The 14676-nt window shown below is 41.4% G+C and overlaps 2 protein-coding genes across 5 annotated transcripts in view; both read left to right on the forward strand.

Annotated features, from left to right (window-relative positions):
- Positions 1-14676, forward strand: part of LOC101165120 (rap1 GTPase-GDP dissociation stimulator 1-like) — a 62891-nt gene that overhangs the window by 15887 nt on the left and 32328 nt on the right. For 3 of the 4 annotated variants that reach the window (XM_020699741.2, XM_011492565.3, XM_004084335.4), the window contains exons 2-7: positions 5946-6050; positions 6327-6449; positions 7738-7863; positions 8765-8893; positions 13372-13497; positions 13923-14066. In XM_020699741.2, coding sequence (XP_020555400.1) covers positions 5946-6050; positions 6327-6449; positions 7738-7863; positions 8765-8893; positions 13372-13497; positions 13923-14066 — 753 coding nt within the window. The remainder of the gene's footprint in view (positions 1-5945; positions 6051-6326; positions 6450-7737; positions 7864-8764; positions 8894-13371; positions 13498-13922; positions 14067-14676) is intronic. The other variant, XM_020699740.2, reaches the window with a different exon arrangement.
- LOC111948734 lies at positions 845-5929 on the forward strand. The gene is made up of 2 exons (XM_023963073.1): positions 845-4316; positions 4829-5929. The coding sequence occupies exon 1, from the start codon at positions 1982-1984 to the stop codon at positions 3893-3895; it is 1914 nt and encodes a 637-aa protein (XP_023818841.1). The 5' UTR covers positions 845-1981; the 3' UTR covers positions 3896-4316; positions 4829-5929.

Consider the following 14676-nt stretch of genomic DNA (forward strand, 5'->3'; position numbering starts at 1 on the left):
GGATCAGAAATGAGACTAACCATGATGTAACATTTCCAAAACATTGCGCTCTTGCTGAGCTACATGTTGTTGACCAAGTTTTTGACACTCAAGTCTCAGATACTGGAGGATCTGCTTCTGCTGTTTGTTCCAGAATTTCATCTCTGTCTTCTACACAGCTTGGAGACAACCAGTTGAGATTTGATTTCAGTGATTCACCCTTGTCTGAGGAATGGAAAGAAAGGGTTACAGAAAAACTCAGTGCATACACTGATGTCTTTGCAAGCCATGACCTTGATTTTGGCCATGCCACGAAGGTCAAACATCAGATAAGGCTCAAAGAGGAGACTCCGTTTAAACATAGACCCAGGCCTATACATCCCAGTGATTATGAGGCAGTAAGAAAACATCTTGAAACTCTATTGGAAGCTGGTGTGATTAGAGAGTCGCAATCTCCTTATTCATCGCCTATTGTTGTTGTGAAGAAAAAAAATGGCGATGTTCGCCTTTGTGTTGATTATAGGAAACTTAATGCGCAGACAATTAAAGATGCCTACGCATTGCCAAATCTTGAAGAAAGTTTTTCAGCTCTGTCCGGTTCAAAATGGTTTTCTGTCATGGACCTGAAGTCCGGATACTACCAGATTGAAATGGAGGAGAGTGACAAGGCCAAAACAGCTTTTGTCTGCCCTTTAGGGTTTTGGGAGTTCAATCGAATGCCTCAGGGAATAACAAATGCACCAAGTACATTTCAGCGGTTAATGGAGCGATGCATGGGTGACATCAACTTGGAAGAAGTTCTGGTTTTCCTTGATGATTTGATTGTCTTCTCTGATTCCCTGGAGGAGCATGAGAAGCGGCTCGAGCATGTTCTCCAACGCTTGAGAGAAAATGGTCTGAAACTTTCTCCACAAAAATGTAAGTTCTTCCAAACATCAGTAAGATACTTGGGACATATTGTCTCAAGAAATGGAGTAGAGACAGATCCTGAGAAGATTGCTGCTATAAAAACTTGGCCGGTACCACAAACTCTAAAACAGTTGAAGTCCTTTCTAGGCTTTGCAGGCTACTATCGCCGTTTTGTAAAAGATTATTCCAAAATCGTCAAACCTTTGAATGAACTAACAGCAGGTTACCCTCATTACGGAAGGGACAAAAAGGAACCACCTGCCAGAGAGTATATCGAAATCCGAAAGAGCCTTTTGCAGACCGATGGACAGGCTCTTGTCAGGAAGCTTTTGAGTGCATAAAAGAGAGATTGACCTCTGCTCCGATACTGGGGTTTGCAAACTCTAAACTCCCCTATGTTCTCCACACTGATGCTAGCACCACTGGCTTGGGTGCTTCTTTGTATCAGGAGCAGAATGGCAAAATGCAAGTTATTGCTTATGCCAGTAGAGGACTTTCTCCAAGCAAGGCTAGATATCCAGCTCACAAACTGGAATTTTTGGCCCTGAAATGGTCTATTGTTGAAAAATTCCATGACTATCTGTATGGCAATACATTCCAGGTGGTAACTGACAACAACCCTTTAACTTATATTCTCACTTCTGCCAAGTTAGACGCAGCCAGTTATCGGTGGTTGGCAGCTCTTTCTACTTTTGACTTTCACCTTAAATACAGGGCTGGAAAGGCTAATCAAGATGCAGATGGGCTCTCTCGTCGGCCTCATCATAGCCTTTCTGATGATCCTGCTTCAAAAGAGGAAGAAGAACACATAAAACAGTTCACTTCGCATCTGTTGTCTCCATCACCATGCGAGCAAGAAGAACATGAACTGAGTCCTGATGGAGTGGCTGCTGTGTGCTAAAGACATCTCCTAAGTGAAACCAAGGGCTACTTACCTTCTATCACATTGGTTGAGTCTCTTGCAGTACATGCAGATGCTGTACCAGATGAGTATGTTTGTAATGATGATTTGTTGGCTCAGATTGCAATTCCAATTTTTTCTGACAGTGATATTAGAACCCATCAAGAGAGGGATCCAGTCATCAGTCAAGTGATGCAGTTGATAAAAGCAGGCGTGAATGTGCCTCGTGACATCACAGATGGATCCCCTGGCATGAAACTGTTGCTGAAGGAGTGGAAGCGTCTTGAGTTGAGAGATGGTTTGCTGTATAGAAGGAGGCAGTGCGATACGGTGACCACTTATCAGCTTGTACTTCCAATGGCTTTGAGGTCTGATGTTCTCAGGTGCCTCCACGATGACATGGGACACATGGGTTTAGAACGGACCCAAGATCTAGTAAGATCTAGATTTTATTGGCCAAAAATGGCTGCAGATGTTGAAGCAAAGATAAAAAACTGTGGACGATGTGTCAGAAGGAAGTCCCCGCCTGAAAAGGCGGCACCTCTTGTCAATATCAGGACAACACGACCAATGGAATTGGTTTGTATGGATTTTTTATCATTGGAACCTGACAGTAAAAATACTAAGGATATTTTGGTAATAACAGACCACTTCACAAAATATGCAGTGGCCTTGCCTACACGAAATCAAAAGGCAACCACAGTTGCAAAATGTCTTTGGGAACAGTTCCTTGTGCACTATGGGTTTCCTGAACGGCTCCATAGCGATCAAGGTAGAGATTTTGAATCTCGGGTGATTAAGGAACTATGTTGTTTGACTGGTATCAAGAAAGTAAGGAAGAGTCCATATCATCCCAGAGGTAATCCAGTGGAGCGATTTAATCGCACTCTTCTTAGTATGTTGGGTACGTTGACAAATGAGCAGAAAACTCACTGGCGTGATTACGTCAAAACACTCGCTCATGCGTACAATTGTACGAAAAATGAAGTCACTGGATTCAGTCCTTATGAGCTTATGTTTGGCAGGCAACCCAGACTACCTGTTGACCTAGCATTCAACTTGCCAGTCAAAGAGGCACAAACACCGACACACTCTCAGTACGTCAGGAACTTGAAAGCTCGTCTGGAGGAGAGCTATCAAAGTGCCTTTGCAAACGCAGAGAAAGTTGCCAAAAGAAACAAGCAGCATTTTGACAAACGTGTTAGAGAATCCACCCTTGCTGTGGGGGACAGAGTTCTAGTAAGAAACTTGCGCTTGAGGAGCAAACACAAACTGGCTGATAAGTGGGAGCCCACAGTCTATCATGTTTTGAAGCAAATGGGAGATTTGCCAGTGTACATGGTTCAGCCAGTGAATGGGGATGCTCCAGCTCGAACCCTTCATAGGGATCTTCTACTACCTTGTGGAAATTTATCTGAAATGGAAGAAAATGAGGGTAACATACCAAAACCTTCTTGTCCACCCAGAACTAGACAAACTCAGTCTCAGAATCCTGAACAAGAATGTTCTGATTCTGATGAGGATTATGAAATGCTACATAGTGAGCCTATGAGTAACACTGAGACCTTTACCAAAGTTTATGACATTAACCAAAGAGGGGTCCTTTCCAGTGCTCCAGAAGGTCAAATGCCCAGTAACCAGGTTAGACCTGAAAACCCCTCACCTCTCCCTGAAAGTGTTTCTCAGCAAATGTTGGAAGGGGAGACAGGAAATGACATTTGTGAAATTCTCCGTAATGAGGAGGCTGATGATGCAGCTCAGTTGCCTAGCATGGATGAGACGCAGTCAATTCCAGGCAGTGATAACAGCCGTACCGAGTGTTTGACAGATGCAGGGGATCATATGCTGAGTCAGGGACAGAATGTAACACCCCCTGTCGATGAAGTTGTTGTCACACAGACCGAAAAAAGGGAGGAAACAGAGGGATTACATGAAGATGACACAGCACTAAGAAAGTCTGAGCGGTTAAAAACACCACCGTGTCGGTTTCATTATCCGCAGCTTGGAACGCCTCTGATTTCCTTTGCTCAGAGTTTATTGGAAGGTTTTAATCGCGCACTTGATTCTATACACGAGACTGATCACCATCTAGTTTATGAGATATAGTTATTGACACGATGTAACATGATGGGACTCATGTTATTTTTTGGGGGGGAGGGTGTAGCCCACTTATAAAAAGCATTTATTTTTGCTACAGGTTTTTAAAGGGTTAATTTTCCTACTGGCAATTAAAGGGTTAATTTTTCATTTGCGGTAGAGATGGTTTGGCCCTCCAGGCATACCATGCAGGGCTCTGTGGAGGGTGCCATCTTGTGTCTGCGTGTTTTTTTCTTGCAAGCACGAGGCAGAGAAGGAGCTGCGTGACCAGCAGAGAAAGATCGGCAGTGTTATAGACGGAAGAAGAAGTTGAAGAATTAAAAGAAGCTACTTTTTGTTTTTTGAGATCGGTTACGTTGTGTGCCGAAAGAACATTTTCAGAGCGGCTACGTTGTGAACGTGTCGTGTTTAAGAATTCTTGGAAACTCCAGTGAGTAGGAAAGAGTTGTATATGGAGTTGACGGTTATGTTTTAAATTAAATTCTGTTAAAAAGGGGAACAAAACAATTCGGAGTATGTAGAAAATGTTAATTTGTGTATTAACTGTGTTATTAATGTTTACTTTATTTGATTTCTTTCTGGTATAAATATGCGTGAATATGTAATTTTTGAAAAGTTAATTGAAAAGGTGGTTGAAGTATTCATTGTTTAAAAAGAATTGTATTATACCATGGTTATAATAATTTTATTCGTTAAAACTTTATTCATACAGTTATTTTTTCAGATTTGTGGAAAGGGAAATTCCTTTTACTAATAGTAATACTTGTTAAAAGGATTACTGAATTTTTTGTTTGTAAATTGGTTTTGGTGAACTACTAAAAAAAAGAAAACCATAAAAACAATTTCCAAATTACAGGGAAAAGATACTGAGTTTATTGAAAGATGAGATCTCACTTGAAATATAGATTATAATGTGTCTGATTTATTCTGTACTATGTGCAGAATTGTTTTGATGACCCTCAATTGTAGCTCGGACTACAATTCTTCGTTGGAAGTCGATGGCGAGCCAGGTGTAGAACGAGAGTATCCTGTTGAAGATTGAAGTACAGTGTGGCCAGCTGTTACTGATTCCCATCAACAGGATTGAACCCAATCTGACAGGACAAGAGATAAGGAATATACCTATACACATTCATTTATCCTACCCGGGTAGAGAACAAATTGAGTGCACAAACAAGACAAAGGACAATTTATTTTATACTATTTTTTTATAAAGCTGATTTATTTTGTAAAAGAAATTCAGTTTTAGGAACAAATTATTGTTTATGTTGTTTTTCTATTTTGTGTTGTGAAAGGTAATGGAATAAACCTGCCCTCTGTTATTTAAACACATTGTTGTTTTTTTTCTTCTCTTCGTAAATAGGACCTAGTAACTTTGTGTAGCTTTTGCTGGTTAAGTTGACACAAGTGCTACACTGATATAACTCGCAGGGGCAGCAGTAAAAGGTACTAGTTACCCAAACTTTAGGTCACAACGTTGTTTTGCTGTTTGTTATTTTGAAAGGGTAAATGACGGAAATAAATACAAGAATGCCTCATCTGTCATCTGATGCCTTCTTTTCTATCTTTCCTTGGCTTCTTTATGCACAATAAAATAATGTTTTGCCTTGGGGCCCAAACTTTTGATCCCCATGTATACCCTGAAAGCCTGCTAAGAGTTGATCAGACAGACGTCTGAGGTTGATCAAACATTGTCAGCATAATTTTTGATGTACACTATTGAGACCCATCCCAAGAATCAACATGTCAACAAAACCAAAGTTCTCACAAACTTCCTCTTTTCCTTTTGTTTTCACAAACTGCTTTTAGTTATTTAGTTTGTGAAGAAGAGGATTATTCAATGAAGTCTGTCTGCAGTTTCATTTGACTGCATCTCTGAAAGCTCTAAAAATATCTTTGAATTCAAATCTGCCGAACATGAAGAAGTGAAGTATCCATTTTGTTCTGCTCTTTAAATGCATATGTTGTTTAAGCAACGAACAGCGTAAAACATAAAGGAAAAACTGTTCATTTTGAAGTTCTTAAAATTGTTCTTTTTTTCTTGTTTATGTTGCTGCAGACTCTGTGAGCGAAGCTTTAAAAGCAATCAGTGTTAGCACAGACCTGGTTGAGGAGGAGCTGAAGCCTCATCTGGACACAGTGTTGGCTGGACTCCTAGAGAAAAGTAAGACAGAATGGGAATTATTTATTTATAAAATGTTGAGCCATAATTCATCAGAGTCCCCCCCACACACACACACCCTGAGGAATCTCCTCTTGTTTGTGCTGGACTTGTGTCCTCCTAGTGTTTTTGGGCATAAAAAAAAGATGGGGTGCGACTGTTTCTAACCGAACCCCCATTTTTAGTTGCTTTGTTTCCGTGTCAGTATTCTGGGACCAGGCTTTCAATGAACAACTCTATGTTGGTTTAATACATTGACAGTAGTGTTTGTCTTCACAGAGAAGGATGCTGCCATTGAAATTGCCAAAAGTGGGATTCTGCCTTCACTGGCGCAGGTGTTGCTGCGCAAAAGCAGTCTGAGCTGCCAGGTGGCTCTGGTGGTGGCAGAGATGGCGCGAGAAGGTTTGTGTTCTCAAAGCCTTTTGAGTTGATTCTTTAAAAATTTACAGAGAAGCAACAGAATGCAGCTTTTGATCTTTAAAAACAATTCAGAAGGACAAACAGACGAGTTACAAAAGGATAAATACACAGAAGGGGTTAAACACAAATGAAGTTCTTAACGTTAGGAAACAATTTCCATGTAAAGACAATTACTCATCCAGAAGAATGTCTTGTTTACCGAGGACCCCCACCCACCCAGCCACACACACACACACACACACACACACACCCACCCACCCACACACACACACACACACACACCCACACACACACACCTCCACTCCAAGCTGTCTTTAATAATGTAATAATTTGGCGTGTAGATTCTTTTATCTTTTGGACAATGAGTCAAAAACTGTTGACCTCTGGGGTTAAGACTTACAAGCATCAAGCCAAATGCAGCAAAATCAGTTTGAAGGTTGTAGCTGCCATTAGTGAGAAAATGATGAATTAATGTCAACATTTGTTGATTTCGTGTTGTGTTTTCTTTATGAGATGCTCAAGTTATCGTTAGCTCACAAAACATCTGCTGCAGTGATCTACAAACTTTTTACAGCTTGGATTTAGTTCAACTTTGTGTTAGAGACAATTTCCAAAGGAGATGTTAAAACAAAATAGTTTTTATTAAATATATTCTGCCATTGTAAATTTGTGTTTAAAAAAAAGAACGTAAAAGGAGGGTGAAAAAAATCCATTAAAATTTGAATTTGGAATGAAAAATCTAAGATCTTATTTGTTTTACCATATCGTCTAGATGAAGATGTGGAGGAGATGGTTACATGGAAATGAATAATTTGTCTCAGAGATTTGTAAATGGATCATCTAAAGACAAAGAAGAAATCAAACCTGAATTTCCATCAGCAGTTAGAACTAAAGAAAATGCTCGGATGATCAAACATCAACCCTTTAAGGTCCAGCTTCTCTGAAAGACAGAATCCTACAGCACAACCTTTTTCTGCATTAGCTTTCTTAAGTCAGGTGATGCTGTTTTCAAGGTCTTTTTCAAGACTTGCATATTAAAAAAGGTGTTTTAACAGAGTTACACTTCAAATCTTTAACATGGAGCCCCTGCAAAACAGCTTTGGGTCCATCTTGAACTGGGTAGAGGAGCCAAATGCTCCTCTGAAAAGAAAATCTTCAAGGAGAAACACACATCCAAACAGTGGCTAAACTATTTATAAAAGAAGTCACCAGTGAAAAATGGAGAGACATTTTAGAGGACGTTCCTCACCACAGTTCACCTGTGTTCCAGCTGCAGTGAGGGAGTCCTGCATCGAGGCCGGCCTGGTCAAAGCTCTGGTTCCACATCTGGACAGCAACAACGAGGAAATGCTGCTGAACACGGGCAGGGCCATCGGACGTATCTGCTTCGACAACGGTGAGCTATTCCGACAGTCCACTTTGAATGATCAGAGGTCTGTGCTGCAGCAGGCTGACATAACCTGCTGCAGCTGAACACAACAGAACTGCAGTCCAAGAAGGTTTTTAATGCAAAAAGAGCATCGGGATCAGGGAAGCTGCTGGTTCACAGCTAATGCATTCAGATTGTCCCCCCAACATTTCTGGAGTTTTACAAGAAAAACCAGTGAGGGTAGTCTCTATTGTTAATATTTTTTTATTATAACTCATTTAGGTTTTAGGGCAATTGGGCTATACATTTAGAGGTTTTTGGCAACAAAAGGCCTCAGCTTTGCCGTCATTTAACCCTTGTTCTATCCTAGGCACTTTAACATTGGGAGTTGGGTCATGTAGACCCACTAGACAGTGCTCTGAACCTGAATAACACGTCAATGGTCATCTTGACCCCATAGGATAGCACAAGGGTTAAATGTCCGGCTCTTCTTCCACTGCCGTCCAGAGCACGGTCTGTGGTGCATCTTTGTCTAACATCTAAAACGGTTTCATGTTTACTGGAAGGTCAGGAAATTATTGATAGAAAATGTTGATGAGGGTTCTCATTCATCCAAGTGATGTTGTCTTGAGGCCGAGTCACAGCATATCAACTTAAAGGCTAATCATCTTCCCTGAAATGTTTCACCACGCGTTCAAGTCACTGAAAAAGCCACAGTGGTCAAACGTTTTAGCAAATATGATTTTTAGTCCGTATGTCTTGAAATAGCTTCCAGAGATTAATAAAAATCAGGAATGAAAACCTACTTTTTCTCTGTGTCTGACCTTTAGACCTTTCTGGTACCAGTTTCTTCTAAATTTAGGTTTCCAACATCGTGTTTTTATGCCAACAGTGAGCTCCTTCTCTTTAAACTTCTCTTCTTTATCAGCATACCAACAAGACCAGTTAGTCCAGAGTGGCGTCATCGCCAGACTGGTCTCCATAATGAGGGAGTATCCCAAGAACGACCCGCTGGTCAACGTCTGTCTGCTGGCTTTGTGTAACCTGGCTGACATGGGTGAGTGTTCTTGAGCTTTATCGATAAAGTAAAAGAGTGAAGGAAAAACACCAACTCTGAGACAGAGACAAAGTCAAGTTGATCAGTCAATTTAAATAGCAACAATTTTGGACCATAAAATCTATACCACAGACCAGATTCAATTTACTTTTTCATCAGACTTAAGAGGATTTATATCTGCTAGTTTTATCTTTTACTGTTATGGCTGGCTGGTGGAGGAAAACGTAGGAGCAAGAGCGACTCAAACAAATCTCTTGTAGTTACAAAGGTTTGATGAAAACTAAGGTGATGAATAGATCGAGCTTGTGTTCCAGAACCTTTCCAATCTCCAGTGGGACTTTTGTTTCAAAGCAACGTTCCGAGCTCTGATTGAACCAGGGAGATCACGTGACTGTTTCACATTGCTCAACATTACGTCGCCAGCTGTTCTCAATAGGGTTGGGCGATGTCCCCTAAATTGGCCGTTGACGTTGTTTGCTGTCAACCATCGGGATGGACGATGACATCGTCGGGGGGGGGGGCTATTTTTACATTTTTCGTTCTTATACAACTGCTATTCGTTATTTTACTTTTTTTATTTTATTTCCCAACTAATGACTAATCCGCAATGATCCAGTATAAACTGAGGGAAGTGACTTTAACAAAAAAAGTAACAAACAAAATAGAAAAGAAGTAGTCCGCTCCCGCACTTAACTAGTGAAGTGGACCGGCGGAGCGCGGACTTCCAGCTTTGTGTTTGATGGGAAGGGAGGGGGGGTGCTTTGTTACATGAGCGGTGTGTGTGGAATATTTAAGACTGCGATCCGTCCCGCACCTCTAGGGGTACGAGGCTACGAGCTACCGAACTCAGAACCGGGTCTAAAAGTGTGTGTCTGAGGACAGCTCGGATCGTCAGCACACACACAGCGGTTTGAGCTTCAAAGCAGAAATGTCGCTCAGTCCTTAGAAAACAATCAATCAATCACGTGGATTTGTGTTTCCAGTCGTGTCCCGACTAAATAAAGACTGATGTTATTCACAGCATGCAGCGCCACCCAAAGCTAATGTTGTTAGCCCGTGTTAGCATACTGCTAATCCTGGCTCCGTCCAGAAAAAGCACTGACCACACGGATTAAAATTCAAATGATGAGCGAACAGGTGTTTGATAATAACCGTAACATTATTAAAAGCACGTTTAGAAGATCGTCTCGTATTTTACCGAGCTGACATGTCAATATATATAGCCGCTCGGCGCTGTTTAACATCGTTTTGTATTGAATTGTTACATTCAATAAAGTTTGAAAAAAAAAGCTGCTCAGCGGAATTTATATCCTTCCGGTTTTCAAACCCTACTGCGCATGTGCGAATGATTTATTCCGACGGAAAGTGTGACCTTAGTGAACGTTTTTTATATTCTGAAAACATTTTTCTGGGCCCATGTACACGGTTGGATTCTAATCCGACCATTGATCCCATCAAGATATTTTTCACATGTAACCGCGGCTTATGGTGTCGACTCGCAACGTGGCGGGGGCGTGGCATCACGATGGTGGTCTCTCCATCGGGATGTCAGTCACCCATCACGATGGACGATGATATCGTCCATCGGCACAACCCTAGTTCTCAATGGTCACAGTTGTTTTCATGCACCACAGAATTATAATTCAATGGAATACCTCAATGGAATCTTATTGGTTTGAAAGTGTCATCCACAGTTTCACAAAATGAACGACCCTGGGAGAATTTCAGGCAGGCAGTTCAGCAGCGTGTTTACTCCTCCCTGCAGGCGGTTGCAATCAAATCACCTGTTCCGCGTCCTACTTAAAGAACCAGGTGTGCAATCCACGGCCTCTTCATCAATTTCCATGAGCGCTGGGTTTGTCGCCCCACCCTCCTCCCCGGCTTCCACCTGTGAGCTCCGTGAGGGGTAGTTTTACACCCGACCTTTTCTATGGAAATCTTTTTTTATTGTGTCTGAACGGAGCCTTATGCCAAACTAAAAGAAAATCTGGAAATAAATCATTCTCTACTGCATGAGTTGTCTGACTGAAATGAAAAAAAAAAAAGTTGTTTGTAAACTGGCCCTATAACTCAGACTTAGTCAACTGCAGGGAGACCATTGTAAACGTTATTTGATGAATTTTTAAATGCTCTGTCAATAAATGGTGACTATCAGCCACTAATCAGTAAAGACACAAAAATGTCCTGCCTTAAAACATGTGTGTGTGTGGGGGGGGGATGCCTGAAAGCATTTTCATTTCAGTTTACTGAAATGAAAATCAACACTACAAATGTTGAGTTGATGTATAAACTCAGAGTGATTGCCAACAAAAACCTTTGATCATTATAAAATCCTTGTGATCATATTTCAGTTCCAACCCATCTGACAAATTTCCTGAAAACCCCTGAAGCAGCAGATTGTGCAGAAATTATTATTTGTGTAATTTTCAAAACTTTTGGCCACTGCTGTACTCCAACATGTGGAAGCCCACATTGGCTCCTTTCAAAGAAAACCCATCTTCACTGTCATAACTTTTGCCATATACTGTCTTTTTCCTATTGTTGATTAATGCTTCAACTGTTTCCTGTAAACATCATAATATTTTTATAGTAACTTACAGCACGAGGTCCAATATAACTTTGGCATGTTTTATGAAAAATACATAAATGGTGTAATTATACAGATTTATAAATAAGTGATGTGTGTTTCATTTGCATGTATTTATATCCATTCACCTTCAGAACCTGCTGAATTCCTTGTGGGGTCAAAGTGTTACTGGAGCCTATCCCTGCTACTGTACGATCAAGGCAGGCTTCATCCTAAACAGGTCTCCAGTCTGTTGCAGGGCCACACACACACACACCCACGCACACACACACACACACACACACACACACACTCATTCACACCTAGGGACAACGTAGAGACACCAATCATCTATGAAGCATGTTTTTGCACTGTGAGGCAAAAGCGCCAATAACTGCACCACCTTGGAGCACATGTATATTTGTTGACATTATTTCACACCAAAACTATTGGAAGTTGGGTAATGAGAACATAAAAAGGAGGGGAAATTAAATGTTTGTGATTTGACTTCTTTGTCTCATTCAATTCGGCAACTGAAAAAGCATCATTGCGAGTCAAATCCTGACAGACACAGGGCTACCACATTCCCGTCCACGGGTTTTAGCATTTACATTTAGCTGGGAATCTCACTTCCTATTGTGCTGCATCATATCTTTCCTACATGCATGACGAAAGAACAAATTCTCAGTTTACAGAAATAACAATCTTTTTAGCACTGTAATTCTAAAATGTGCCAAAAACATGTTGTTGTTTTTTCCTCCTTGTTGTTTTCAGTGCCTCATCATAAAGTGGGGCAGTGATGATGCTTCACTGGCACATTTCATCAAAGTACTGAAGAACAGCTAAAGATTCATCTTTGGGAAGTGTTTAGTGTGGAAATGAATCATAACCTAGTGAAGCAAAAGTAACTTTCCATCAGTTGTAACACACCATTGTGTGTAGCTCGATCTGCCTCTTATCCTCGAGGAGTTTCAATTATTTCGTGTATTAACCCCCACAACCTCAACCTCTCCCAAATTTAGGCCTGGACACTGATGCACCACATCCATGGCCTGTATCTAGACGAGGTATCCATGGCAACCATGAGCCCCAGCAGCCACAAAAATCAGTTGTCACAAAAGAGACCATTGTTGTCATGACTTGAGGGCAACATTTCCTTCAAGGAGTGACATGTATGATCTTAAAAGGATTGACCAATGACTGTAGATATAGATGGACAGGTAATCACTCGCTGGTTTGAACTAAAGCCAGTTTTTCAGGACATAATCCCACAAAGATTTCCCAAAAATAGGAAGATTAACTGATGACCCATCAATCAAAGGACACCCCCCCCCCCATTTGAGCATGATTTAGGTCTCAAATATGAAACAAAAGATTGAGAATAGTCAACCTTCAGAACAGTTGTCGAAGCTGTAAATCTATCCAAAGAGGATGACAAACTGTTGAAACCAGACTGTGAGCTTCATCGTTAAGTTTGTTTTGGAGCGAATGAGGACTTGACTGTTTATGGAGCCCCCCCTCTGCTGCATTTCTTCTTCTCTCCTAATAATATAGCTGGGATGTACTGCACAATGGTGTAGTGGTTAGCTCCCCTGCCTTACAGTGAGACGGTCCTGGTTTGAATCCCACTTGGGTCTATTCAGTGTGGAGTTAGCGTGCTCGGGTTTTCTCCGGCTTCCTCCCACAGTCCTAAAATATGTTTCATAGGTTAACTTGTGCTTCTAATTGTTCTTAGGTGTAAGTCTGTTTGGTTGTTTGTCTGTGTGTGGCCCTGTGATGGACTGGAGAACTGTTATGGGTGAACCCTGCCCTAAGCCATTGGCACTGCGTCCAGCCCCCAAATGGGAATTCAGCAGGTTTAGAAAATGGATGGATGGTCAGTTTATTTGTTTTCCTCCATGTGTGCCTCCAGACTGTGCGAGGGAAGCACTGGCAGACCTGGACGTGTCTGAAGTCCTGATTCTTCAGCTGAGGCGAGCTCCTGATGCCGAACGCCGACATGTCATCTTGGAAATTTTGGGATCCTTGGGGGAAAGTGGTAGGTTCTTTCACAATGTTTGGCCACTGTAGCTTGTTTACAAAAAAAGGCATTTGACATCAATCCCCATCAAGCAGCAGGAGTTGCTGCTCAGCACCGGAGCTCCAACAAACCTGCAGTATCCTGCAGACCCAAGAACATGACAATCAGAACAAGTGTACTCAAATCAGTTATTGAGTTTAAATACAATTATCAAAAAATCAAAAAATTCTGCAAATATGCATGAGGACCAAGTCACCTAAAGTCTGCATATAGCAGAGCCCCAAAGTGGAGTGTTTGGTTGGGCTGCAGTTTTCCACATCATGAAAAGACAGACAACCTTGGATTGCTGCATGCATGTGCTGCAGAAACAGAAAAAAAACACTTTGCTGATTCTGTGCGTCACAAAAATGTGTCGCAGCTTTCCTGTTGTGCTTTCCCCTCAGATGCTCTGAAGCTGCAGTTTGCAGAGTCAGGAGTGCCAGAGGCTTTGTCAGAAATGATCCGAAGTCTGCAGGGGGGCGATGACCCACACGACTTCTGCAGCATGAAGATCGCCTCCAACCTCATCGTGTCTCTGCTTCTGGGTGGTGAGTGTCGGTTTGTTTAGTCCCACTGGATTGAGTCCAGGGTTTTCTTCTCTCTATAGTGAGTTTTTGCCTGTTCTGGCTCCACTTAAACATTTGAGGATTTCAAATGTTTTTAGGGTCTCCTATCATTTTAATTTAAAATAAACTAATTCTGAAGGGGGTCCGTCATTCATAAAAATAGCTGCCCCCCCCCCCCCACTCTAAACAACAGGAAGGGGAGTTTGTGCCCTCAGAGTTGGAAAGAACATTTTTAAAAAGTATCAAATTATAAAAGAAACCGATATTACAAACCCAGAGATCCCAGAGTCTTTATCTCATTAAAATAATTATGATTTTAAGACAAAGAAAATACTTTCATTATTTCTGTACATGATTTCGAATGTTTTCTGGTTTCCAATAATGTGGTTTTAAGAAACACCAATTATGTTCTTTGGCCCAGCCGTAAAATCCTTTTTCTCCAAACCTGGACAATCTTAGTCAAAGAACTTAACGGTATTAGGATAGAAATCTTGTTTCTCAAAAAAGTTTGAGTTTTCCATCCATCCTGTTCCACTTATCAGCAGGTCACGGGGGCAGATGTCACAGAGGTGATACTCAGACCTCCCTTTCC

This window comes from Oryzias latipes, chromosome 15 (genome assembly GCF_002234675.1).
Source record: "Oryzias latipes chromosome 15, ASM223467v1".
Lineage (NCBI taxonomy): Eukaryota > Metazoa > Chordata > Actinopteri > Beloniformes > Adrianichthyidae > Oryzias > Oryzias latipes.